Source organism: Chelmon rostratus, chromosome 21 (genome assembly GCF_017976325.1).
Source record: "Chelmon rostratus isolate fCheRos1 chromosome 21, fCheRos1.pri, whole genome shotgun sequence".
NCBI lineage: Eukaryota > Metazoa > Chordata > Actinopteri > Chaetodontiformes > Chaetodontidae > Chelmon > Chelmon rostratus.
In genome coordinates this window covers 6589958-6614747 of record NC_055678.1, presented here as the reverse complement: position 1 = coordinate 6614747, position 24790 = coordinate 6589958, and the positions used below count along the sequence as shown (strand labels likewise).

The 24790-nt window shown below is 39.9% G+C and overlaps 1 protein-coding gene across 7 annotated transcripts in view; it reads right to left on the bottom strand.

Moving 5' to 3' along the window:
- LOC121624453 (ankyrin-3-like) overlaps window positions 1–24790 on the bottom strand; it is a 139966-nt gene that overhangs the window by 56450 nt on the left and 58726 nt on the right. For 4 of the 7 annotated variants that reach the window (XM_041962097.1, XM_041962099.1, XM_041962098.1 and 1 more), the window contains exons 2-15: window positions 22994–23095; window positions 21537–21635; window positions 19349–19447; window positions 17016–17114; window positions 12741–12926; window positions 11215–11238; window positions 8621–8719; window positions 7746–7844; window positions 6839–6937; window positions 6442–6639; window positions 4916–5014; window positions 4030–4128; window positions 2066–2164; window positions 1430–1627 (exon numbers count right to left, since the gene is read on the bottom strand). In XM_041962097.1, the coding sequence (XP_041818031.1) occupies window positions 1430–1627; window positions 2066–2164; window positions 4030–4128; window positions 4916–5014; window positions 6442–6639; window positions 6839–6937; window positions 7746–7844; window positions 8621–8719; window positions 11215–11238; window positions 12741–12926; window positions 17016–17114; window positions 19349–19447; window positions 21537–21635; window positions 22994–23095 (1599 nt within the window). The remainder of the gene's footprint in view (window positions 1–1429; window positions 1628–2065; window positions 2165–4029; window positions 4129–4915; window positions 5015–6441; window positions 6640–6838; window positions 6938–7745; window positions 7845–8620; window positions 8720–11214; window positions 11239–12740; window positions 12927–17015; window positions 17115–19348; window positions 19448–21536; window positions 21636–22993; window positions 23096–24790) is intronic. The other 3 variants (XM_041962100.1, XM_041962102.1, XM_041962103.1) reach the window with 1 other exon arrangement.

Sequence of the window (24790 nt, the reverse complement as noted above, 5' to 3'; positions counted from 1 at the left end):
GTGGATGGATGAATGATAATGATCTAAAATCATGCAGGTACCTGAACACTACGCTAGAATACTGCAAGTTAATTATATTTGACTTTGCTGAAATGCTAAATGTTATCCTGTCATAGTATATGAGTAGGACAAGCAGGTACAAAATTTCCTCTTGCATTTTTAGCTGTCCTGGCAGGATGGCTCTACTGATGGCAATGCTGGTCTGTTGGTCCAGCGCTTTGGTCCAGACTGAAATATCTCAACAACTGTTTAGACGGACTGGCACAAGATTTCGTACAAACATTTGTGGTTCCCAGGTGATGACTCACAATGACTTTGGTGATCATCTGACTTTCCCTATTGCTCCGTCAGCAGGTCACTTTTTTTTGTAAAATATCTCCACATCTGTTTGACAGACTGGACAGATCAATTGCCATTAAATTTGCCACACACATTCAAGCCACCCTCATAATGAATTGCAAATACTCTGGTGATTCCCTGACTATTCATGCTATCATCATCAAAATTACAGCTTGTCCAATACCTTAAAAACTATGACATTCCCATCAGCGTCCCATTAACGTCTGCTGTATGTTCTGTTTATTGCTGATTTGAAAATGTTAGTACGCAAACATGCCAAACTAAGGTGGTGGACATGGTATAAATACATTATACCTGCTTAACATGCAGATGTTAACTTATGTAGGTATGCAGCCTTGTTTATCTGATTAAATCATTAACAGGCATCCACTTACACACACAAATGTAAATGATTTAACAAAAAGAAAAATACAAGAATAACATTTGTGAGTCTTTGCCCTGACTTAAGATTTAATGTGGAAGCAACACGTAGAGTCTGTTCCTTACTACGTTTTGCCAAAATCCAGCCACGGCTGAAAATGACCTGGCAACATCTCTTGACTGTATTTAGAGTTTAGGGACTTTCCTTTGTGTCGAAACTGTGGCCATCAAACGGTCTGTTACAGTCTGAATGGATGTTATGAAATGAGTAATGCAAAAAGAAAGCCTCTACAGGAACAGTGTTCTCAGACTCTAGAGAAGTTTTTCTGACCCAACTCTCCCGCTGGCAGACAGTCAACTGTAACTCATGTTCCTCAGTCCCAGAGTCCCTTAAGGTTTGCCAACAGTTTAGCAGTAACACATAGTGTATTCAGCCTCATGTGGCAGATCTACAACTGTTCACTACCTTATCATGCAGACAGCAGACCACTCAGCTCTCACTGCTGGACTCAGATTCACTCCACAGACTCACCGCTATCCTGATGCTTTCTGGATTCTGCTGCCACAAAAAACAGCCTACCTCTTTGAATGCTTTTGCTCCATTTTCTCTTACACCATAGACATATCACCCTGCAGCTCGCAAAACAACCGATGTCCAACAAGCCTCCACTGTCTCGACACATCTCATTTTCTCTTGTGTGATATTTACCTTGGTAATAATGCCCAAACTAGCTCCTTGGTCCAGCAGCGCAGCGGCCACATCCCTGTGTCCCTCCCTGGCAGCCAGGTGTAAAGGTGTGTATCCGGAGCTGTTGGTGGCATCTGGGCATGCTCCGTTTCCCAGCAGCTGGTGGACAATGTCCTGCTTACCAAGACGGCTTGAGATGTGCAGCGGAGTCTGGTCGTCCTGTGACAACGACCAAGTGAGCATTTCTTAAAAAGAGTCAGACATTGTTTCACAGGATAGGTTAAATTCTAAAAGAAGAAAAATGGAGATGCTTGTTTCATTAAAATTAATACAAAAACAATTATCTACGCAACAAAGCAATTTGTTTAATTATGTTGCAACAGTTTCCCTACAAAAAAGTTTTTCTCCTACAGCGGGAATAAGAAGATAAACCCCCAAATTGGAAACAAGGGAGATGGTTCTGCACTGTAGTCACTCAGTAATTAGAAACGTGCAAGGACACAACCTCACTCTCACATGCAAACACACGCTCATTACTGCGTCTCAGACAAACGTGCATAACTACACACACTCGCGAACACACAAAAGCGCTGTGGCTGAATGGGTTCAATGTGTTTTCTACTCAGAACGATGACTTCCTGTCTACTTCCGGTCTACCTTGGCCTTGGCATCGACCCGTGCTCCATTCTGGATCAGATATCGGACCACGTTCGACTGTCCTGCCCTCGCTGCCATGTGGAGAGCTGTCTCCCCCCTCTGGAACACACACGCACACACACACACACACACAAAAGAGGGATAGTTATTCCGAAGTTTTGGTTCTTCTTTGCCCTCCTTCCTCATGAAAACACACTCGTACAGAAACCTGGCGGAAACTCCCTCTCTGTTGAGATGTAGAGAGAGAAAAGGAAGAGAGAGAGAGACCCCCTTGCTCTCCACACCCTACTCACCATAATGATGTCCCATAATGCTCCGTTTCTACGGTAACCTGGCCACAGACACGGCGTGGGCGACCAAATACTTGGGGTTGAAGAGTTGAATGTGCAGCACTCTTTCCCCTCTTTTTTCCCTGTCGGATCGCTCATTGCTCCGTTCTTCTCTTTCAACTATTTCTCTCCTCTATCTCTTCACTCCTCTTTTTCCAGCAGAAGAGTGTTGATGGACAAGGTGAGAGTGAGACGTCCTTTCCTTACACACACATGGCATTAATAGACCTTCCCTCCTCCTTCCTTAACTACAGAGGTTTTCTCTGCTGTCTCTTCCAGCGACAGCAGATTTTGCGTGTTTTACGAGGTAATTCAGGGTGGCATGAAGTCACTTTCTATGTTCAAACATGCCAGTCTCTCTCCGTGTTCTGTTTCAGATGTCAGGTATCAGAGTTGGAAGAAGAACCAGTGCGACATAAAAGCACTCAATTCACACTAGGGGGCAGCAGAAACAACTCGTGAGCCCACCATATAAGGTGATACGGTGAACTTGCTAGCAAACATTTAATTCTTTTCATACATTTGGATTTGAGTTTGTGGCCACCTGGTGAAAATAAATCCCTTATTCACTCTCTTTTGGCTCTGTTTTTGGTCTCTACCAACTCTTTTTGCATAAGCTCTGTAAGTTTCAAACTTAAGTTTACGTTATTTCACAAATTTTCATTTTTTCACTGTGTTATGCTTACAGTCACGGTACACTTTATTTTCTACACACTGCCATTTGCTGTAGATATTCTTTTTTGTGCAATACTTTTTCATTACTACTGTTTACTATTTTGCAGTTTTATTATTATGTATATAATTTTTTTACTGCTTGCTATTTTGATATTTTATTATGTATAGTTTGTTCTTTATAGTCTTATTTCAGAATTTTTCACTTATTTCACTGTGTGTAATGCTGCTGCTGCACTGCAATGTCCCATCTTGGGATAAATAAAGTATATCTATCTATCTATCTATCTATCTATCTATCTATCTATCTATCTAAGTCTCATCTTCTCTCCTTTCCTGAATATTTAGACAAAAGCTATACACTGTAGATGCTGTCATAATACAGCACATGTGCACTCACATTTACCATGATTATGCATCACTCACATCATCATCCAGTGATGTTATTCAACAGTATCATTGTCATTGTTAGCTAGCTTCCCCAAAATGGACAATAAAGGGGAATACAAAAAGAAAGCCGAACTGGGCAGAAGATGAGAACCTTCTAACAACGCATGAGGGAATGCTTAAGCAACTAAGGGCAAACACTCAAAGTGTTTCCCCTTATGGTGATTTTATACAATTCATGTTTTTCTGAGGCATCCTTTGATGAAGATTTAGGGGCAACTTTAGCCTGAGTGGTTTTATGCAACCAGGCACAGGAACATTAGCAGCTAAATGCTCCACTGAGTTCACCAGCTAGTCTCTAACTGTGACTGTCTGCTGTTTGGTGCGGAGCAGGTAATGTGCAGCGGCTTTTTACAGATTTTTCCTGAAAACAGCTGCCTGCTGCAGCCAAAAATGACACTATGAGAGCAAAGGCAGTGAGCACATTATAAATCTGAGATGTTTAAAGCAAAAAAGTTTTTCTACTCAAATCAGGGATGCGAGAAAGAAAGAAGGAACAGAACTTCCTGAACTCACCACATTGCTTGTGTTTGGTGAAGCCCCGTGGTTGATTAGCTGGTGGACGATGTTGTCATGTCCCATAAATGCTGCAACATGGATCGGCGTCAGACCGGACTGCACAGTGAAGAGACAGACAGGGAGAAATTTATGAAATCAGCAAAATGAGTTGCACATTTTCTTTTTCAGTTTAGCTGGGATTACTTGGAGATTTATGTGAAGTGGACAGAGATTTATAATGTCTTATATATACAGTATATGTGGGTAGAATTTAAAGGTCACCTGGAACCTCAATCATGTTACTGCCCTTTTCTGATAACTACTGGACTGTGAATAATTCACTAAAGCATCATAACTAATAAATAACACAGTGAACTCTGCACAGCCTCATTTCCCATCAGGAAGAATAAACCAAAAGTGATGCTCAAATGTTCCTTCAATCTCTATGACAGCACGGAAGGAGGGTTTACAACCAAGTGTCATAGCTTATTTTGTTCATAGGAACCAGGGCTATAAATATGTTGATTGACAGGGAAATAGACCAATGGGTTTGTGTACAAGCCTCACTTAAACAGTGAGCGGGAGGCTGGCGTTCCACTGGGACTGATAGGGTTAGAAGAATAAGACTTTTAGGACTAAATAATAGACAGAAATTACTTGTGCATGCACAATATTTGAAATGTTACTGCAGGTGTCAAATAAATGTAAAATTACAGTATTTAACTCTGAAATGCAGTGGAGTTGAAGTATAACGTAGCAGAAAATGAATAAAATGAAGTATGCAAATGTAGGTAGTTACTTTCCACTGCTATGAAAACAAATTTAACCTCTGTCAAAACCTGCAGCAGTTCAACTCCAGCTTTCTTTGCTGATTAGACACACACACACACACACACACACCTACCTCAGTGACTGCCTGTATAGACGCTCCATGCTTCAGAAGTAGCTCCATCACCTTGACTCTGTTTTTCTTACAGGCAATGTGCAGGGGAGTGAAACCATTCTAAAACACAAAAACACGAAAATATAAACATTTTAAAGCATAAAAATAGCCCAAAAACTCTCCGTGTGCTGCTTTGCAGGTCTTGCGGAGCTGGCGGCAGACAAATCTGGAGCGGCGCATGGAAAATACAGTACAAAGAAGGCACCTTCTTCCCTTTTCCCCCTCTTTCTTACACTTTTCTCTTAACCCCTCTGCATGCAAACCAGACGAACATGTGTGGAAATAATTGACTCGACTCTACGCTGTAAAAAAAAAAGTAGGCTGCCCTGAAATAGATACTTTTCTTTACAACTCACTCTTCTCTCACCAATACATACACTCTGCCCCCTCCTTCCCCCTCGCTCTCGCTCGACTTTGAGGTTTCTGGCTCAATCCTATGACTTCATTTTCCTCTCCGTGTACTTTTTTTCCTTCTCGTTCTTTCTGGCTATAAAGTCCCAGTGCTCTAACCACACCCAGACTTCTCCCATTACAGAATGGAGATGGTTGTCTTACACCAAGACACTGGCCAAGGTTAAAAAGTCTGTTTTATTCTCCTTGTCTTGTTTCCTTTATTAATTTCCTGTCTTTTCTTCTCCATCACAGTCCCTTATTTCTCTCTCTTTGCTGTAAATAAACAAAAAGTGGGGATAATGAGGGAGGTAAGGAAGAAAGGGGAGAAATGAAGAGGAGAAGGACTAAAACACTTGAAAGGAAGGAAGAAATTTTGGTTGGTTGGGAGATTAAACCATCAAGACCTGAGTGCAACATGTAAACGTTCCACTGCCACATCCTCTGCAGAAATTCATCTATCACATACTTCAATTTTGGAGGAAATCAAAACACGTTCCTCTCTGAAGCCCCTTTACAACATGCACACATGCATAGTGGTGCAGATGCACCAGCACAAGGTAAACGCTTATCATGTCATAAGTCTGTCATTTAATTATCATCATGAACGAGAAAGAAATAAAAATCTTTTCAATAATAAATTGTGAATGAGCCTCTTCTTATGTCAGGCTGCTGTTTAAAAATGTGATTTAATTGATATTTGTGGGATAAAATGTAAAGAAAACCATAACAATCAGCATATATGATACGTGAATATATCCAGCAAACTTTGACACAAAGCATTTGAGCAAATAGGAATGAAATGAGAGCCACAGCCTCATTTTTAACAGTGCTCAGGTATTGTTGTATTGTAAGCCACAAAATAAGCAGCAGAATTATGCATTGAACCCAATGAATGAATGCACTGATTTGAACTGGAGTTGGTTTTGAGAAATGAGGGCGAGACTGCGCCTCATCACCGACCTTCCTCCCATTCCTTCACACTTTTATATGCATCATAACAAATGACCGGTGCGTCTCTTTCGGAAGCTACAGAGGATCAACTCTCTCTCTTTGCTGCCTCGTCCTCTTACACCATTCCTTTCATCCTCACTCACCAGCGCCTTGGCGTTGGGGTTAGCCTTCTTGTCCACGATGACCTTCGCCACCTTGTAGTGCCCGCAGTGGGCGGCCACGTGCAGCGCCGTCAGGTAGTCGTTGGTCACGTCGTCCACGGGCACCTCGTGGTGCAGCAGCAGCTGGACGCAGTTGAGGTGGTCGCCCTGGGTCGCCATGTGGAGGGGAGACAAGCCGTTCTGGAGCGAAGACAAGAGAAAGAAGGGTTTGTAAGATGAGGTAGAAACAAGCACAGATAAATAGAGAACTTAACAAGTAATTAAAAAATATAGTAAAAATGAGGAATGACAAAGAAAGGAGAGGGAGAACAGATAGAAGGAGAGCATGATAGAAGAGAAGCACGAGAATAGACAGTAAAGACACAGGACGGAGGTGGACCTTGGTCTTTGACAGTATCGGAGCTCCTCTGTCCAGCAGCATCTCCACCACCTGCTCATGGCCGCTCCTGGCTCCACAGTGGAGAGGAGTCAGACCGTCCTGTGAAGACAAACAGTACAGTACAGGTACAGTGACTGTCTCCAGGCTGACGGCCAGCTTTATGTTTACATGCACATTATTTTCCACCATTATTCCAACTTTGATATTCTGACTTTTTTTATGGCTCATGTAAACAGCATGTTCTGATTGGATTTTCAGAATTAGGCCTTATTTCAAGTGGAGCATTTTCCACATGGACATGATGTTATTTGGGTTTAGCAGCATTCTTTGGACATGTATATAATGTCTGTTCATTCTGTTTAAAGCAGTTATTTCTGCACAGTTGCAGGTAAAGATCAGGCTACACTAATATTATTAGTTTTATACTATTTGTAGAATTACATTCCAGTGGTGGCTGCGTGGGATTGTTTCCGACTCATGTGATCCGATTTCCAACAACTTAAGCGTAAAGTCCAAAAATCAAAATTTATTCAAGAAAATAGATGCAATCATTTCCAAAATTCCTAACATGTTTTAAGTAATGAAATATTCTGCTTCACTCCATATTTGTTGATGTTTAGCATATCAAAAACAACATGCCGAACACGAAGGGAAGCATGCGCCTGTATTACAGCAGCAATAAGCCTAAGGACGTGATTATCAGTATTTTATTTTATTTGATTAGAATGCTGCCTACATGAATTTATGTTGATGAAACTGAAGAGCTATATTCAATACGAAAGGTTCATTTAATCAGATTAATCACTGTATTCAGTCTGATTTTGTTTTAGGGGGATGACGTCAGCTAAAAAACATGGATTTTTTTGAGTTAAAATAAAATGTGTGTGTGTGTGTGTGTGAGTGTTACCTTGGTCCGTGCATCTATCTTGGCCCCTCTCTCCAGCAGCAGTCGCACCATGTTGCTATTCCCACGTTTGGATGCTACGTGCAGCGGTGTTATGTCGTTCTGGGCAGAAAGAGAAGCATCATTTCGTCATTCAGCCACAGAGACAAGAACGAGACAACAGGAACACAACACAGAACATCTTAACTCTGTTTGTTGGTCACATATTGTCAACTGATAAATGAAGATTCATTACACTGTGCACACAATTGGCTACAACTATACAATTAGCAAATGCATTTCCAAGGGAAATGAAGCTGCAGAACACAACTCAATTAGAGAAAAAGGGCTCTATTTGACAGCACAGGAGGAAAAGTGATAAATATCCCCCTCTAGAGGAAGATAATCATTCCAGCAACCTCAGCTGCATAGTGTTGTGGTTTAGCCGTTTTCTTGCTGTCTTGGTTTTCCCTTTTTCCTTCCTGAGAAACTGCCAGAATCCATCAATATCTCCATTTACTGACAGAGTTGCACACGGTCTACTAATCATTTTATCTTTATATCATCTGTATGATTACAGACTGCTTCAAAGTGTTCGTTGCCAATACGCCACATCATTTGCACAGTAAATGTTAAAGGATATGGCTGCATTATTCTAGATATTACTTACAATCAACAAATAAGATCATAAAGAACACAGACAACATGTACATGTTTCCTCGAGCAGACTGACAAGCACAGCTGTAGACTTACAGCAGTCAGTTTTAGTTTCCTGCACACACACAAGCAAATATCGTCCCACCTTCTCATATGAGGGTCTTGGAGTGTGTGCCTGCAGCAGCACTCACTTCAAAGGGTCTGCGTATGTGTGTTTGCTATCTTTGAAGCAAAGTGCTTACCCTTGCCTTGAAGTCCACAGCCGCCCCTCTGTTAAGCAGGAGTGTCGCTACGTTGATATTGCCGTAGTGAGCCGCAATATGGAGAGGAGTGAAACCGCTCTGAGAGGGACAGAGAGATGGAGAGAAAAACAAGAGAATCAATTAAAGTGAGGAAAAAAGTCATGCGTCTTTCAAAATGAACCATGAGCAAAGCATGATGGGATATTACATAGCAGTTGGCCAAAAGCAGGCTAACATGGCACAGCAGACCAGGGCTGAGCAGAAGCCAAACATGCTTTAAAAATTCTGTCAAAATAAAGTGTGTTGTGTAAAGAGTGTTGGATTTTCCCTTTATAATAAAATCGATTCTACCTTTCTTACTTCTTATCGTTTGGGCAAGCGCACCGCAACCTGACACTTTTCATGCCCGGGGTGGATGGAATCACAACATAAGCAAACATAAGCAGGTTAGGCTCCTGTCAAATGAAAACCATGCAAAGGTCTCAAATCTGGGGATTTCAAATCCGGAGAGTCCACCGAAGTTTCTGCGCTACTCTGCTGTGATATGTTTCCATCTGACAGGAAATGCAAAAAGCAGACATGCAGGTGTGCATGCAATCGGGCATTCACGACAGCTGCATTTTAGCCATCATCAACGACTCCGAAAAAGTAGCCGTATAGTCGATGAATCCTTCTCTAAATACCACAAATTCTGCTTGTTTAACATGGCAAAATGATGGTTCAAACAAATCTGTGTCAGCTCTGGTAAAGTATTAATAATAAATGTTATTTATATAGCACAATTCATGCATAAAAGCAACACAAAGTCCTTAACATGAAAACAAATAATAATAACGTGTGATAAAACAATAAAAACCAAGAAAATAAAAATATGTTGGTAATATGGTCGAAGCTCTACCAGGTGAGCTCCCAGGACAGGATAATAGTCATCTAGGTTCAATAGTTTGAGGCCTAACCTCAAGTCACCCTTAAAGAAAACTAAGCAACCAGCACAAGCCCTATGAAAATGTATAAATCCATAAATCCATAATTTATTCAGATAGTCTTAGATGATTTGGTTTAATACATTTAATTTATTCATTTTTTTTTTCCAAAACGACAACAGAAAGGTCAACCTGCTATTGATCATGCAATCAAGAGTAAAATCCAAAAGCTGCTCTAATGAACGCTGATGAAACAGCTTTCTTTGCACAGTGACAGTAATTAGCATTACCTCAAAGGATAGTCAGCAAGACGTCATGTTCACGTTTGTTTACAAAAATCTAATTAAATCGAATCTACTGGCATGCTAAAGGTCAACTAAAGTCACGACTATCACTTCAGCCCTCAAGTCTTTCCTCTCATTGACAGCTGGATGAGAGACAGATGGTCACATGCACAACCGAATTCAACTTAAGTTCATTTAAACATCAGCAATTTAAAGCATACACAACATTGAGTGTAAAATACAAGACAATGCACATTGCAAGCAATCACTCAAGCAGTGCAAGGAACAAAAGCTCTTCATTTGTTAGCAGACATCACAAATGTTATTGTAATTCAAGTAGGATCACATTACAGAAAGGTGCTACAGTGGAAGGCAAAAGGGAAGCGAAGCAGGAAAGGATCAAACCCTGCACTCGTATATTCTGTAAGAGCCACAGACAACAAGGCTAGCGGATGCAAACTTGGATGTTCTGCACTGAGTTTTTGCTCTGCAACGTGAAAGAGTTAGCACAATTTTGGCTGTTTTTACATGTTTGTTGGCTATATGGTAACGGTCAATTTGATGTTGCTTGATAACAGGCATAAGAGAAACGTAGACACGTATCAAACCATTTGCAGTAAATGAGGGTGAAGATTAAACTCCATCATTACAAAATGTGGGTAATGCTGCTGAGATATTAAAGGAATAGTTCAAAACATATTGACAAATGCACTTATTCACTTTATTGTAAAAGACTTGGATGACAAGATCGATGCCACTCTCATGTCTGTTCGGTAGACATGCAGCTACAGCCAGCAGTCTGATCTTAGCTTAGCATATAGTCTGGAAATTTGAATGCAAATCCACTGGATAAAATGAGGTATTCGTGCATACTGTAAACTCTCAAATAATGGCCTTTATATACCTCAATGTAATTTAATTTATAAACAGGTTTATATTACAGACAGACATTTACTTCTGAATTACAGCAGATTACGACTACATTATTAAATGTACATATCCACCAAAAAAGACCTAAGTCAGCCTATAATCAAAGGCTGATTATAGGCTATACTTAAAGTAATTCTATTGAAATGTCTTTAATCTCTGCCCAGAAGCAGCAAGCCGCCGGATGCACACAAAGAAAAAGTCAAACAGGCACACAGGTGAGGGGCTGTCAGCAGCAAAAGCATTCATGCCAGCATTAGCGTTCATGCTAGCAGACAGAAGGCTTTGGCTTCGCAATGGTGACCATGAGTGAACAATGAGAGAAGAGAAGAGAAGAGAAGAGAAGAGAAGAGAAGAGAAGAGAAGAGAAGAGAAGAGAAGAGAAGAGAAGAGAAGAGAAGAGAAGAGAAGGAGAGGAGAGGAGAGGAGAGGAGAGACGAGAAGAGACAAGAAGATGTACCTCTGTTGTTCTATTCACCATCATCTAGAAGGGAGAAGGGGAAACGGGGAAGCGGTAGGGTCAGAAAAAGGAATGAACAGAGGGAGGAGGAGGAGGAGGAGGAGGAGGAGGAGGAGGAGGAGGAGAGAATGGGGTGGTTAGTGCACCACAACAACTACGACAGCAACACCAACACCATGGTTACACAAAGCTGTACGATGAGTATATGAGAATGAGAAGAACTAAAACACAGAGGTACACACAACTGGATGATGGACTGAGACTCTCCCTTATAGTTAGTATAGTATTGTTATTTCTACGCTGAGTGAGGCTATTCGGTAAATATCCAGCATCTGCACCGTTTTTTTTTTTTAAATAACAAAGACTACAACTGTTCTTGCCCTGAGTGACACACGTAAAGACTTGTTTCAAAAATATAAATGCTTGTTGCATTTCTGTGCCACAAGTCCAGGACTTAATTTGTTACTTAATAAGCACCAACAAAAAGTTCACCATAAAAAAATACAGTCACAGAAAATGTCTACCCACCTCATTCACTGAGCCAGTTTCTGTGGTATGCTACGTGTGCATTTCCTGTCTTAGAGGTTTATGGGCAAAATGATGAGGGTTGTTGGTTTGGTTTCAGAGTTGTGTGTGTGTCCTTGTAGTTATTGCCATGCCTAATATTTCATATTCAAATCATGTCCAACTGTAGCATATTTAAGTGAATACTGTATGTAAAAACTGTAGGCTAATTTTTTCTTAACAGGAGAACCAGATGAGTTTGTTTTTTTCTGGCAGTAAACTGTGTGTAGCCTGAAAGGCAAAACTCAGGACAAAATCAGAAATTACAAAAATATCTTGAAATTACTCATCACTGATTTTTTCTGGACAGTAATAATTGATAATAACTGAAGTCTACTCAAAAAAGTGTATTAATAGTTTAATCAGCCCCTCTTTCCTCTTGCCTGGATTCCTACAGATGCTAAGTTAAGCTAACTTATTGCTATCCTACTCAGGTTGCCAACTTATCCCCAGGAACCCTACCCCTCGTACAGGGGTGATCACATTTCCCCATTTAACGAAAAGGTTCGACTCTCATGTCTATACGCTAAATATGACGCTGCAGGCAACCAACTACGTTAGCTTAGCACAAAAGGTGGAAATAGGGGGAAACAGCTAGCCTGGTTCAGTACAATGGTCGCAAAACCTGCCTAACCAGCACATACAAAGCTCATTAATCAACATGTTATATGTATTTTGTTTCAAAATCATTTATTTCCCTAAAACCTCTAAGGAAAGGAAATATACCTGTATCTAAGGGTGTCAGGATTTCTCCAATTTCAAATCAAACTTGTCAGACCCCTACCTGTAGCACACTTCTAACTTGCAGACGCCGGTTCAGAAATGAAAGAAATAACTAAAAGACACACCCGTAACTCATGCAAGGCATCATGGGGTCAGGAATAAGCTGGATAGTAACAAAATCGCTTCCTCTCTGACAGAGGGTCATGATGGGTTGTATTGTAATCGTACAGAGAGCGTACCTTGGACTCCACGTCAGCGTTGTGGTCGTTCTGCAGGAGGAGGGCGGCAGCCTTAGTGTCATCTTTCCGTGCGGCGATGTGCAGTGCGGGCAGGCGGACTTTCCCCTTCGTGTCGTTTTCCAGTAGGAGGGAAACCACCTGGTCATGGCCCTGCTGCAACGCCACCGCCAGAGGAGTAAAACCGTCCTGTGAACGAGCAGGAACAGTCAAGACTGGGAGGTGGTAGTGAGACGGATACACTTCAAATACTAAAGGATCATGTGCGAAATAGCTGCGAGCTTAAACTAAACAACAGCGAAACAAATAAACTTAGCTTTGTTCGTGATCTCAAGTACTGTGGAGTCCAACATTTTGAGTGACTATTCCTCAAATATATGTTTTTCTTTCTTACAGGCCCAACAAATTCTTATTGAATAAAACCGTTCATTAAATTTGTCTAGCAAACAAACAACTGTCCATTTATAAATCCAGCAGGCCCTTCAGTATCATTAAATCTTAAATCTTCTTCTGGCATGCCCCCCTTCAGAAACCAAAAAAAGTTCAGGGCCCTCACCCAACAGTTTTTATAAATTATTAACAATAACAGCAACGAATAAAAAAGGACCCAAGATCAATTTCAGTGGAATAAACAGCACAATCGCATCAGCACACTCTTTTTTATTTTCCCTACATAAATCATATTAATTCAGCTTAGTTTCAGTCCATATTTTATCTTTTGTCCTGCTGACTCCATGAGCAAAATAGTTTTTATAGACTGACAACTTAAAATCAGTTCTTTCTCAGTGTTTTGCAGTTTAATAAGCTGGTTTTATTTTCTTTGTTAATTAGAGATCAAGAATGAGATAATGAATTTATTACAGTGATCTGAGCAGATGTTCAGACTTTTTACATAAATGTGGTTAGATCCAACATAGTAAGGTTGAAATCCTCACATTTACATGAAAGCAATCAGGATGCTTATTAAGTCAGATGTGTTAAATTGTCATTAGATTAACGTAAAGAGGTGCATGTGCATGAAAGGGGCTTCACAAGCACAGGACCATCAAATTGCCATTTGGCAGTTTAGGCATTTCAGCTGACGCTCTAAAGATGTTTTAAGTGCTTGGGCAGACGTTCAGTGGCTCTCAAGGACATATCGAAAAGAAATTTAGCTGCTAATGGGCACAAACAATGAAGCAGACAAGATGGAACTAACTGCACACACACGCACACCCATCCATATCCCTTCACACAAGCACTATAATAAATGAGAGGCAGCAGAGGCCACTAGCAGCAGTATCCATGAATCGCCAAAGAAAAGAAAAGATTTCTCGCAAGTTAAACAACACAATGAAGATGTTTGTTTGTTTGTGTGTGTGTGTGTGTGTGTGCGTCCTTGTGTGTGCGTGCGCAGGCGTGTGTTTACACAGGACGCCGACTGTCTGGATAAAACCAACTCAGCATCACTACACCCACACATCAAAGCCGAACCTCCCCTCAGAGATCCTGCAGAGCTCACACACACAAAGCTGCACAGGCGAGAAGCAAACAACCAAACACACACACACACGCACGCTAACACACTTTCATAATCAGATCCACGAGCATCTCTACAAGACACACACACACACACACACACATGCCCACACCCACAGCCACACAGTCATGCATAAATATGGCCTTTTTAAGAATTTCAGAAGTCATGAGCCATCCCAAAGAACTAGCCTCCTGTTTCATCTGCTCCATTATGGATTCAGGAAAAGACACAAAGTCACTTTAATGTCCTAAAAATACTTCAAGAGACAACAGACAGGAGCAAACAAAAAGGCACTTAAGGAGGGTTTTTGATCTCTGTCTTCAAGCTTTAACACATGCAATGACACAGCATAATTCTGTCTCACTAAAACAAAATAAGATAAAAACATTAAATTATATCACACGAATCAAAACTATAGAAAGTGAGACGCTATGTAGTAATTGCACAACTATTATTTTCATTTAACAGGGCTTCTAAAATTAAAAACTGAAAATCAATAACAAATCTGACAAAAAGGCCTTTACACAAGCTTCAAATCATAAAGAAAACACCGAGATTAAACACATTGAATGTCAAAATATATGCAAGTTAATACTCTAAAATGCAACACATGCAATAAAAAAAAAGGTCAAATGCAGACAAAAGATTAAAAAAACAAAGGATGATCTGATCTCCTCTGCCTCGTGCTATGCTGAAATGGTTAAACATGAATTATTAAACAGCGGGAGCTGTTTCAAACATGGATATATATTTCCCCGCATGAATAATTCACCCTGTCTCTGACTGGAGGAGGAAAAGAAGGAGAACTGCGAGATGTGGGAAGACGGGGAGAAGGAGGCAGACAAAAGGAGGAATGAAGAAGAGGAGGAGAATTGGGGTGGAAGAAGAAGAATGAATTGTCAGAGATAGAGCTCTAAGTCACACTGAAAAGTAAAGTGTACTCACAGCCACTTCAGCAAGATATTGAGCTTGATTTGACTATTTGATCAGAACAATGAACAGCACATGCCAGAATACAATCAAACTAAGGATAAGGATAATACTACAGCACCAAATGTGTATTAATCCGCTGCTGAAAATAGTCCCTAACAAATGCACTATTCTCTCCTTTTTGAGAAACGTGATGAAAGCTGTTTTAGGAAATGAATGAGCCTTTTTAAAACAACACCATGTATTTGTGATATGAGCGTAAATACACAAAACATCATCGACTTATCATTTAAAACGATTAACCTTAAGGGAAACCAATTACTGCAACTCAACTTAGATTTCCTGTTGTTTGACACAATCAAATCATTCTCTTAGAAAGGATTCTTAGTCAGGATACAGGCTACGGTTTGGTAGCTTCTTTTTTAAATCCAGGATAAATTATTGTTGTCAATACTTTTGACAGAAATCTATCCATACAACAAATATTGAAAACTGTGAGGACTAGAGCTGTCCTATCTAGTCTGGTTGCGCATGAACTGATGAAGCCTGCTCGGATGAGAGGCAAAACGTCTTCTAAGACAAACTGACGAGGTCCAGTTGCGAACGGCTGAATGCCCTAAAGCCGTGAGGTTCAGAAAATTGTTGATAATCTGTCAATTTATTCTTTGATAAAATTAATTAAAATTAGATTACATTAGAATTGCGCAATTATTTAATATTAAGTCTGGCTTCTTATGTTAAAAAGAAAAATATTTATACTTATATATACTATTTATACTAATAAATAAACTTATCATAATAATAAACTTTACTTGTACATTTCTTTTCAAAACAAATTTAAAAAGGTCTTTACATGGATGAACCAGGATTAAAACATACAATCAGGAACTATCAGGAAAATAAAATGGATAAAATACCCAACGTTAATATAAGACAAAAACAGCAATAATAATAACAATGAAATGGTGTCATAAAAAGTGGTTTTAAAAAGATAAGCGATTTAAAAGATGTCACTGATTCTGCAAAGTAAGGGACTGGAAATAATACTGCTATGTATCGGTACCTTTTTAATATTGTGTTTGGTCTATACTCAAAATGTTTCAAAATGTTCTCCAGTAGCTGTTGGACTCTTGAAACGATCCACCCTGTGCCTTTTTGATGCAGGATCTCTTACAAAACAACGTGAAAATCTAAGTGAATGGTACAGAAACAGAAATTGTTCTTTGTAGTAGTGCTGACAGAGCGAGCAGTGGCCTCATGAATGTGCTTTGGACGAGAGGTTTGGCCAAAATGAGAATGCGTTTGTCGCACTTCAGCGACAGCTGGCCGTCTGCCGGTACTACGGCAGATGATGGATCGTCCCGACACACTCGCAGCACAGTAACACTCGCTCACGCCTCACATGTCAGACTTCAGTAACGTCACTACTTCCTCCCTCTGTAGGCAGCCGAGCACAGTCAAGGTCACTCTGAATGAATCCAGTCATGCTGCTGTCTCCTGCTAACTCTCCGCCTCCTTCACTTTAGTTACCATTTAGTTGACAGATTCATCTATAAAAATATTAACCTTTGATTACTTTTTATCTCTTACATCACAGTAAATGATGACTTCATATGCAGCATGTGTCTCCTTCATGGTGACAGACACCTATTAATGATTTGCAGCCAAGAATCTGTTGGTCATAATGCTGCAGTGTGATTCCAAGGAGGCCAAAGAGGGCTGATGAAGGGTAGCTATTACAAACAATGATGGGTTCATGAGTGTGTGTGTGCAAGCAGCCGTTTTGTGCATATGGGCTGTACATCTTCTGTTTGTGCTGGTTTAGTTACCTCAGTGGCGATGCTCTGACTGGAGCCGTTGTCCAACAAGAACTGCACGACATCCATGTGGTTCTCCTGTGCTGCCATGTACAGCGGCGTGAAGCCATTCTGGAAAAAGGAAAACACTGAATCAGAACTGCAGCCAAGATCACGATGTCTGTCTTTAACTGACCATTTAACCACTCTGGTTTACTTTAACATTAGATGCAACTATCAAAATCTTCTGAGGACAAGAAGTTGAAATGTACAGAAATGCATTGTTGCGTTGTGCAGTTGTGTAACTTTGTGCTATTTGAAGGGAAAATAAGGACAACTCTGACACAGCACACACAGTAAATAACAATTACTTACGCTTTTTAAAAATCAACAAGACTATGATAGTTAGTCTACATTTAAAAAAAGAATTGGCAGGGAAATTCTCTTAAAATTGGTAAAACAGACAGAGATCCATTCAAACTTCAGTACTGGAAATTGTATTCTCCATATTTGCTGAGCTGTATGCTTGCTAGTTGTACGCTGACACTAGAAATTGCTTGCAATGAATTAACTGGAAGTGTACTAATTGAAAACAAATTACATTTCCTTGTACCTAGTACAAGTTACACTGTCTTAGGTAAATATACAGTTATACTAGATATCAGTCCCTTTCAGGGACATTATTAGCAAAATATGGGACCTGACAGTAAAATAGAGTGTTAACAATTTTGCTTCACAAGCTTCTGTGTGTTGTTAAATTTGAAATCAAAAGAAAATATTGTTGAAAAGTATGTTTCTGCATGGAAATATTAAATGGGCTGACTCCAACAAAGGGTTAAGGGCCAAAAATGACTGCTTTAAGTCAATATTAGATTTACAGGAATCTTTGTATTAATGTGATAAAGTACCTTGAATTGTCAGATATTTCATTTACTGGGCCAGACATTGTTTGATCTATAAATGGTTTCTTAACTGAATTTCAAGAAATTGTTGCTTTATCATGATATACTGACATTATATAAAGGAACAGGACTGAATATTTGATCTGTATCACCTTCTCCTACTTCAAAGTAATATTTTTCTGACCTCTACACCTGCAAATGAATGCACCACTGCAGCAGACATATCATGGAGTGCATACTGTCACCTCAGCGCATACCACACACCTGATAACAGCGAAGATAAAAGCTGATCTGGAGCTCTAGTTGAAGAGGACTCAGTGTGTGTGTGTGTGTGTGTGCGGTACGACACTAGAACAGGGCCAAAAAAACACATCTCCATAGCAACACAAGGATCCAAAAATCTCTTCAGCATGCAAAAAGGCTCCTCCTCCTCCTCCTCCTCTCTCGTCTTTGTATTTATTCTGGTGTCAATGCACCAAAAGCTTCTCTCATGTAACGTTTAAACTTCACTGTGAAAATGCAGCTATGGCCAAGGACACAGTGGAAATAAAACCTTTAAGCTTTTACATAACTAAATACAATCTGAAACTGCACTGCAGAATTTAATAATGTGGCTAGTTGCAATGTTAAATGAATAGTTTAACACTTTGGGAATAAAATTCTTCCCTTTCTGGTCGATGGTTAGATGCGAAGATCAAAACCACCAGCAGGAAGATTGTTGTCTTAGCTTAGCATTCAGACTGGAGGCAGGGGAAGACAGCTAGCCTAGCAACGTCAAAAGGCTAAAATATCAACCCACCTCTAAACCTCGAAATTAACATTCGTATGATTTGTTTAATTCATATAAAAACTACAAATTGTGGTTTTATAAGGGGTTATGCGCAACTACTACTACTACTACTACTACTACTACTACTACTACTACTAACAAGAAGAGCCAATATTGTTTGTCCCATTTCCCTACATGTGTATGTCTGTGTTTATGATTACTAGTGCAGAGGGCAGTGTGTTTTGTTAACAGCCATGTTGCATTTCCTCATTTTAAATCTCCAGTAGTAAGAGGATCCATACGCGTTTAGGAAAGTTATATGTACATAATCTCAAAAACGTAACTTTGCATAATCTTTACATCAGCTGTCCCATTTCCTTCATCTCTGCAGCTCAACAAATACTTTGGCATTGATATTATTATGGTTGCTGTGGTGACCAGAGCAGTGCGTGTGCGTGTGTGACTGCTGACGATTGAATGTCGGCCAGGAAGCACTGCAGAGCTGCTGACACAGCACACACACACACACACACACACACACACACACACACACACACACACACACACACACACACACAGATGGACAGTGCATGTAGAATAGTTGTATACGCATTCATCTGCATGAACGCACACACTCATACATGGATTTCCAATTTTCACAATTGGAGAGATTCGTGTGGGTGTGCATGTTGTACCTGAGACTGTGCATTGACGTTGGCATTGTGGGTGACGAGCTCCTTCACCACCTCTGTCTGGCCAGCAAGCGAAGCTATGTGGAGGGCTGTGTTTCCTTTCTGTTTTGAATAAAAGGGAAAACACTATAAATTTCTGACATTATTTTCAGTATGTGTGCAGCAGTCTTTCTATGTGGAGGGAGAGTTGAAGGGGAGGCCCCTGAGGGCGAGACGTGAGGCAAAGATACTGCGTGAGACGAGAGAGACAGGTGCATGCTGATGCTTTAAAAGTTCTGATCTGTTCCGCTAATCAACACCATCAGCAGTTGCAGCAACTGTGTGACAGTATGGAGGCAATTAAGATACTCTAAAACCTTAAAGAACACCATACTTTTTGGATAATGAGAAAAAGGGGATTATCTGCGATGCTGAAAAAGTGAGCTAGCGTTGGTATGAGAGTGTTACTGAACCTCTCATGGATGCAGCTGTTGCATGCATGTCAGCTACAGCAGCTAAGCAGCAGCTGTTGTTGCCATGCTGTCATTCCTGTTGCCACGGGAAACTCCACATATACACCTCCCCTCATAAACTGGGCTTCAAACTCTGCCTCCCTCACAGTCAGTGTTCACATACACTCAAACCTGAATTAACTGAATCTTTGGCAGCAGAAACAAGCTGTAATTTTGAAGGAAGTGATTTAAAATCTTCTAATGAAACTTAAATTAATAATAACAGCACTTTGATGAAGCTTCAGTTAAAATACTTCTTAGACTCTACTACTGAGAGAAATAGGGTTATCTGGCTCCTTAGCTGCTAAATGCTAAACGCTATGTTCACTGGCATATATTCCAGCCTAACATTGTTAGCACAAGATTTTCTAACATTGTGTTAATTTTGTAAGATGTAATTTAAAATATTTCCAATTTACATTACTATTAAACAACATTTTGATAAAATGCCAGGTCAAATATTTCAACCATATCTCATATCACTTGTGGTCAGATATTAGCTAACATAAGAGCCAGTTAGCTAGTACAGTTAGAGAATCCTGTATTGACTGATTTTTTGGCAGTGGAACAAAGCTGTGAACACAACACTTGACATATTATCATCTTATGAAGTTGATATGGTCAATTTAGCAAACATTTACCTATTCGCAAATCCAGCATTAGCATTCATTCGGAGTCGTGTTCTGGCTACCTGGTGTAAATCCCATATTCAGTCTCCTTTTAGCTGATATTGGTCTCTATGACTCCACTACTGAGGAAAATATCTTGCTCTTAGCTGCTAAATGCTAAGCGCTATGTTCACTGGCACTTATTTAGCCTGATATTGTTAGCATAACATTTTGTGACATTTGTAGACATTGTAGATTGTATTTAAAATATTCACTGTTTACATCATTATTAAACAGCATTTTGATCAAATGTCAGGACAAATATTTAAACCATATTTCATACTATCTGCAGTCAGATACTAGCTAACATTAGCTTTGTCAGCTAGCTTGTTCAGTTAATCCTGTAGCCTGCCTGCTGATATTTTGATTGTGGAAACAAGCTGTATCACTGACATTATCTTCATCACCTCATAAAGCTGATATGGTGAATCTGTTAGCAAACAGCATTTTGATCAAGTATCAGGTGAAATATTTTGACCATATTTCACATTACTTGCTTTGTTTGGCTCAGATATTAGCTAAGCTAATTCAGTTAGCTACACAACAATAACATCTGGCAGTTATTGGGTGTACTCATTTCGCAAAAATAATCTCTGTGTGAGAATAAGTGTGTGTGGTGCAACCCGTTTTAATGTAGTGATGTGTGAATCTTCCCTTAATAAGAACTAAACATAACCAGTTCTCTCTAGTTATCTCTTAACTAGCAGGTGCAGGATACATTTACTATGTGGACTTACATCAAGTTCACTGTCACAAAACTGAAATACACCACCAGCCAAGAAACATTCATGTAGGAAACACTGCCATGCACACCACAAGTCAGATTATTTCCTTTCACTAAATCAGTTCTCTCAAGCTCGCGGCTAACATACAGCCATTCGTCTCCTTTACTGCTGCTTAAGCAATGTGACTTTGGGAAGGAGCTGACAAAGCAGAATACAGTAAGTGTGCGTGGATTCGTGCATACACTGTGAGCATGTGTGTGTGTGTGTGTGTGTGTGTGTGTGTGTGTGACCCCTGGGTGGCACACACCTTGGTAGCTGCGTCCACATTGGCACCATGCTTGATGAGCTCAGCCACCACTTCCACATGGCCCTCCTTCGAGGCCAGATGGAGAGCATTCAGACCATTCTGGAGTGAGAGAAAAAAAGAGAGAGAGCTTTTAAAATCAAAACTCTGGGAGAGACTAAGCCCTATTTATATGTTGTATTCCTTATTTAAATATCTTTTAAGTCTTTAAACATAAAACACCCAAAACAAAGTATAAATTTGGTAATGACACTATTTAAGTGTTAGGCTACCATTATTCTATATTTTTGTTATGATGTTCAAATGCCATGAAAAGACCAAAACCAACAATATATTAGTCCATTTGTCAGTACTCTGCAAAGTAGCAGTACTGCAAAGCGGAGTAATCAGAATGTTTGTTGGGGATTATTTCAGCAATGGATTAATACACCTTCAGTGCAGTGTGTGCATTCATAGCAATAAAGAAATGTGTCACCCATTGCAACAGTGAGGCCCGCTGATGTGTTTTTAATTGTTTTTGGACAACAATGGAGCTGTACAGAACAACAGAGGGTTTGGATTCACAAACAATACTTGCTGGTTGGATCAATTCATTGTTGGTTTTGCTCTTTTCATGGGATTTGTTGACAAGAAGAAAAAAACAGAATATCCTTTAAAGCAAACGTGGTATCCACCATGGCTGCCCACACACAGCGACACCATATCTACTATACAATAACTCTGATTTTATCAACACAAAACTCAGGGTAAAAATCAAATAAAGGAAAAAGAAAGATCTTGCAAATAAACACGTTAATGAACAAGAGCCTACAGCCACACTTGTAGCGCTGTGAAGCTGTGCTTACACAGTGGTGCTTTGAGCTAAATGCTAACGTCAACATGCTTAGATGCTGATGACAAGTAGGTATAATGTTTGGTTTAGGGTGCTAGCATGCTAACATTTGCTACAAAGCACAAAATACAGCTGAGGATGATGGGGATGTCATTAGTTCTGCAGGTATTCGGTCATAAATTGAAGCATTGGACAAATTAAAATGTTGATCTCATTTAATCAGTTGATCGCAGTCTTCAGCTGATAATTAGGCGACCTCTTGATTGGTTGGAACAAAAACCTGCAACCACACAGCCCTTTATGGAATAGTTTGGACATGCCTGTCCCGGTGGAAAGTTAATGAGTCACTAACTAAAGTTATTACAATTCATCCTATAGAGATCTTGAATGTTTGTACAAAATCTAATGGCAATCGATCTGAACAACGTTGAGATATTTCAGCCTGGACTAAACTGGACAACCAACGCAGCCATCCATAGAGCCACACCTCCAACACCGCTAAACACTAAACATCTATTTTACTCCTGAACTGTCTTGGCTCCTGTTTCAGCACATGAATTAATACTCAAATTTCAGCTCAGGTGTGCTGCAGAACAGTTTCAGAGATGTTGTATGTTAGAGAGCTCACCTGATTGCAAATATTGATGTCGACTCCATTCTTCAGGTAGTCCAAAGCTTTCTCTAGGTTCCCAGCCCGAGCTGATCGCAGATAACAGGCATTTACATCCGTCTGCAGGAGGACAGAGAGAGAGGGACAGGATTGTTAGTCATGTTAACTTCACTGTCTGCAGTGAGCTGAGGATAAAGGTTACAGCAGGCACACGAAAACCAGGGAAAATAAAACAAGTCTCATACAAATCGCATTAAAAAGACACAAAATGGATTCCAAAACAGTAAAGCTTTTGCTGTCTCTGTGTGCAAAGCAATTACATATTTTTAATAGCTCAGAGCTTATTCTAGGCAATTGATTATTTGGGAAATAATAAAAATATTGCAGCATTAGTCAGAAGCTTTATGTGTCATTGCATCCCCATGGATCCCTGCTATGAGAGATAAGTTGAATAAATCCTTCCAGGCCTGTATGTTATTAGCTGTAAAAAAAAAAAAAAAAAAGAAAAAGAAAAAAAAAAGAACGGGGTAAATTTTGTGTGGCAAACCCTTTGAGAGCTCCCGAAGCTGAACAAGAGCCAAAATACGAAAACATTTGAAGGGTGAAAGAAAGTGAGAATGCACCGTCTTCAACACGCCTGCCGAGTTAAACAGCACAACACAGAGCCAAGAATGAACCAGCCTGCCAAATCCGAGCCCACGACCAAAGGATTTACTATATCTGATGGATAAGAAGGGTTGCTTGGTGCCAACATGTGTTCTTCAATGAAATCTCTGCATTAAGCTACAAGTCAAAATGCATCAGAATATTTAGAGGAAACTATAAAGTGAATAAGAATCATTAGAAATGATGACATTGGTTATTATTATTAGCGTTAGCATTATTATGCTTTCCATAACAATGGCACAGTACTTTTTCTGTGTTGTTAATGCATTAAAACTACTTAAAATCATGTTTAGTCTCCTCGACAGAGATCATTTTATTTCATTTCATTGTCTTTGCATCTTTATGTCTTTGTTTTACTGTGTTATTTTTGATTGATGTGATTATTTCAAGCAACTTTGTGGAGAAAAGTGTGACTGAAAATACAGATTATTTATATTATATATTCTATTTTTTTTTATTCTAAAGACATTCAGAGGACGTTATTACCTCTAGTAATGAGGGAAGCCTGTGTATAGCCTGAGAGGCGAAGCACAGGGCAAAGGAACACAACTCATGCTGGTTAAAATTAGCGTTTTTTCTTTTTTAGTCAAACCCAGATGAAAATATAAATATTCTTATGACCTCCTCGCTTCTCCCAGCAGAACTACAGTGACTGGACAGTAAGAGAACAACGTTCAGAAACATTTTATTGAGAAAATCTACCTGAAATATCAAAAGTAGAGGCAACAAGAATGGTGGAAATTATAGCACTTTGCAGAAGATTATAACATCCAGCCTACTGACAAAAACATAATGAAAAACAGTTTCTCTTTGTTTTGAATGCACCACTGGGGGCTGTCAGCATCCAGAATGATGGTTTACAAACACTGTAGTGCATTTTCTCTGGAAGGCAGCAAAACTGGTCCAAACAAACACAGACAACCCCAAAGCACCGACTGCATGCACCAGCCTCTGAGACAGACAGGGGAGCAGCAGCAACAAATGCAGTTAACCCAACTGAAGACATGTACCATTATCAAGCTGAGGCAGAGGGAGCTTAATATGCAGTGTGTTTATCTGTGTGTGTGTATGTGTGAGCACTTCAGGGTGTGGCTGAGCGTAGGAGAAGGCGAATGCATCGGGTTTGTGTGGAAAGAGCGTGGTGGAGTG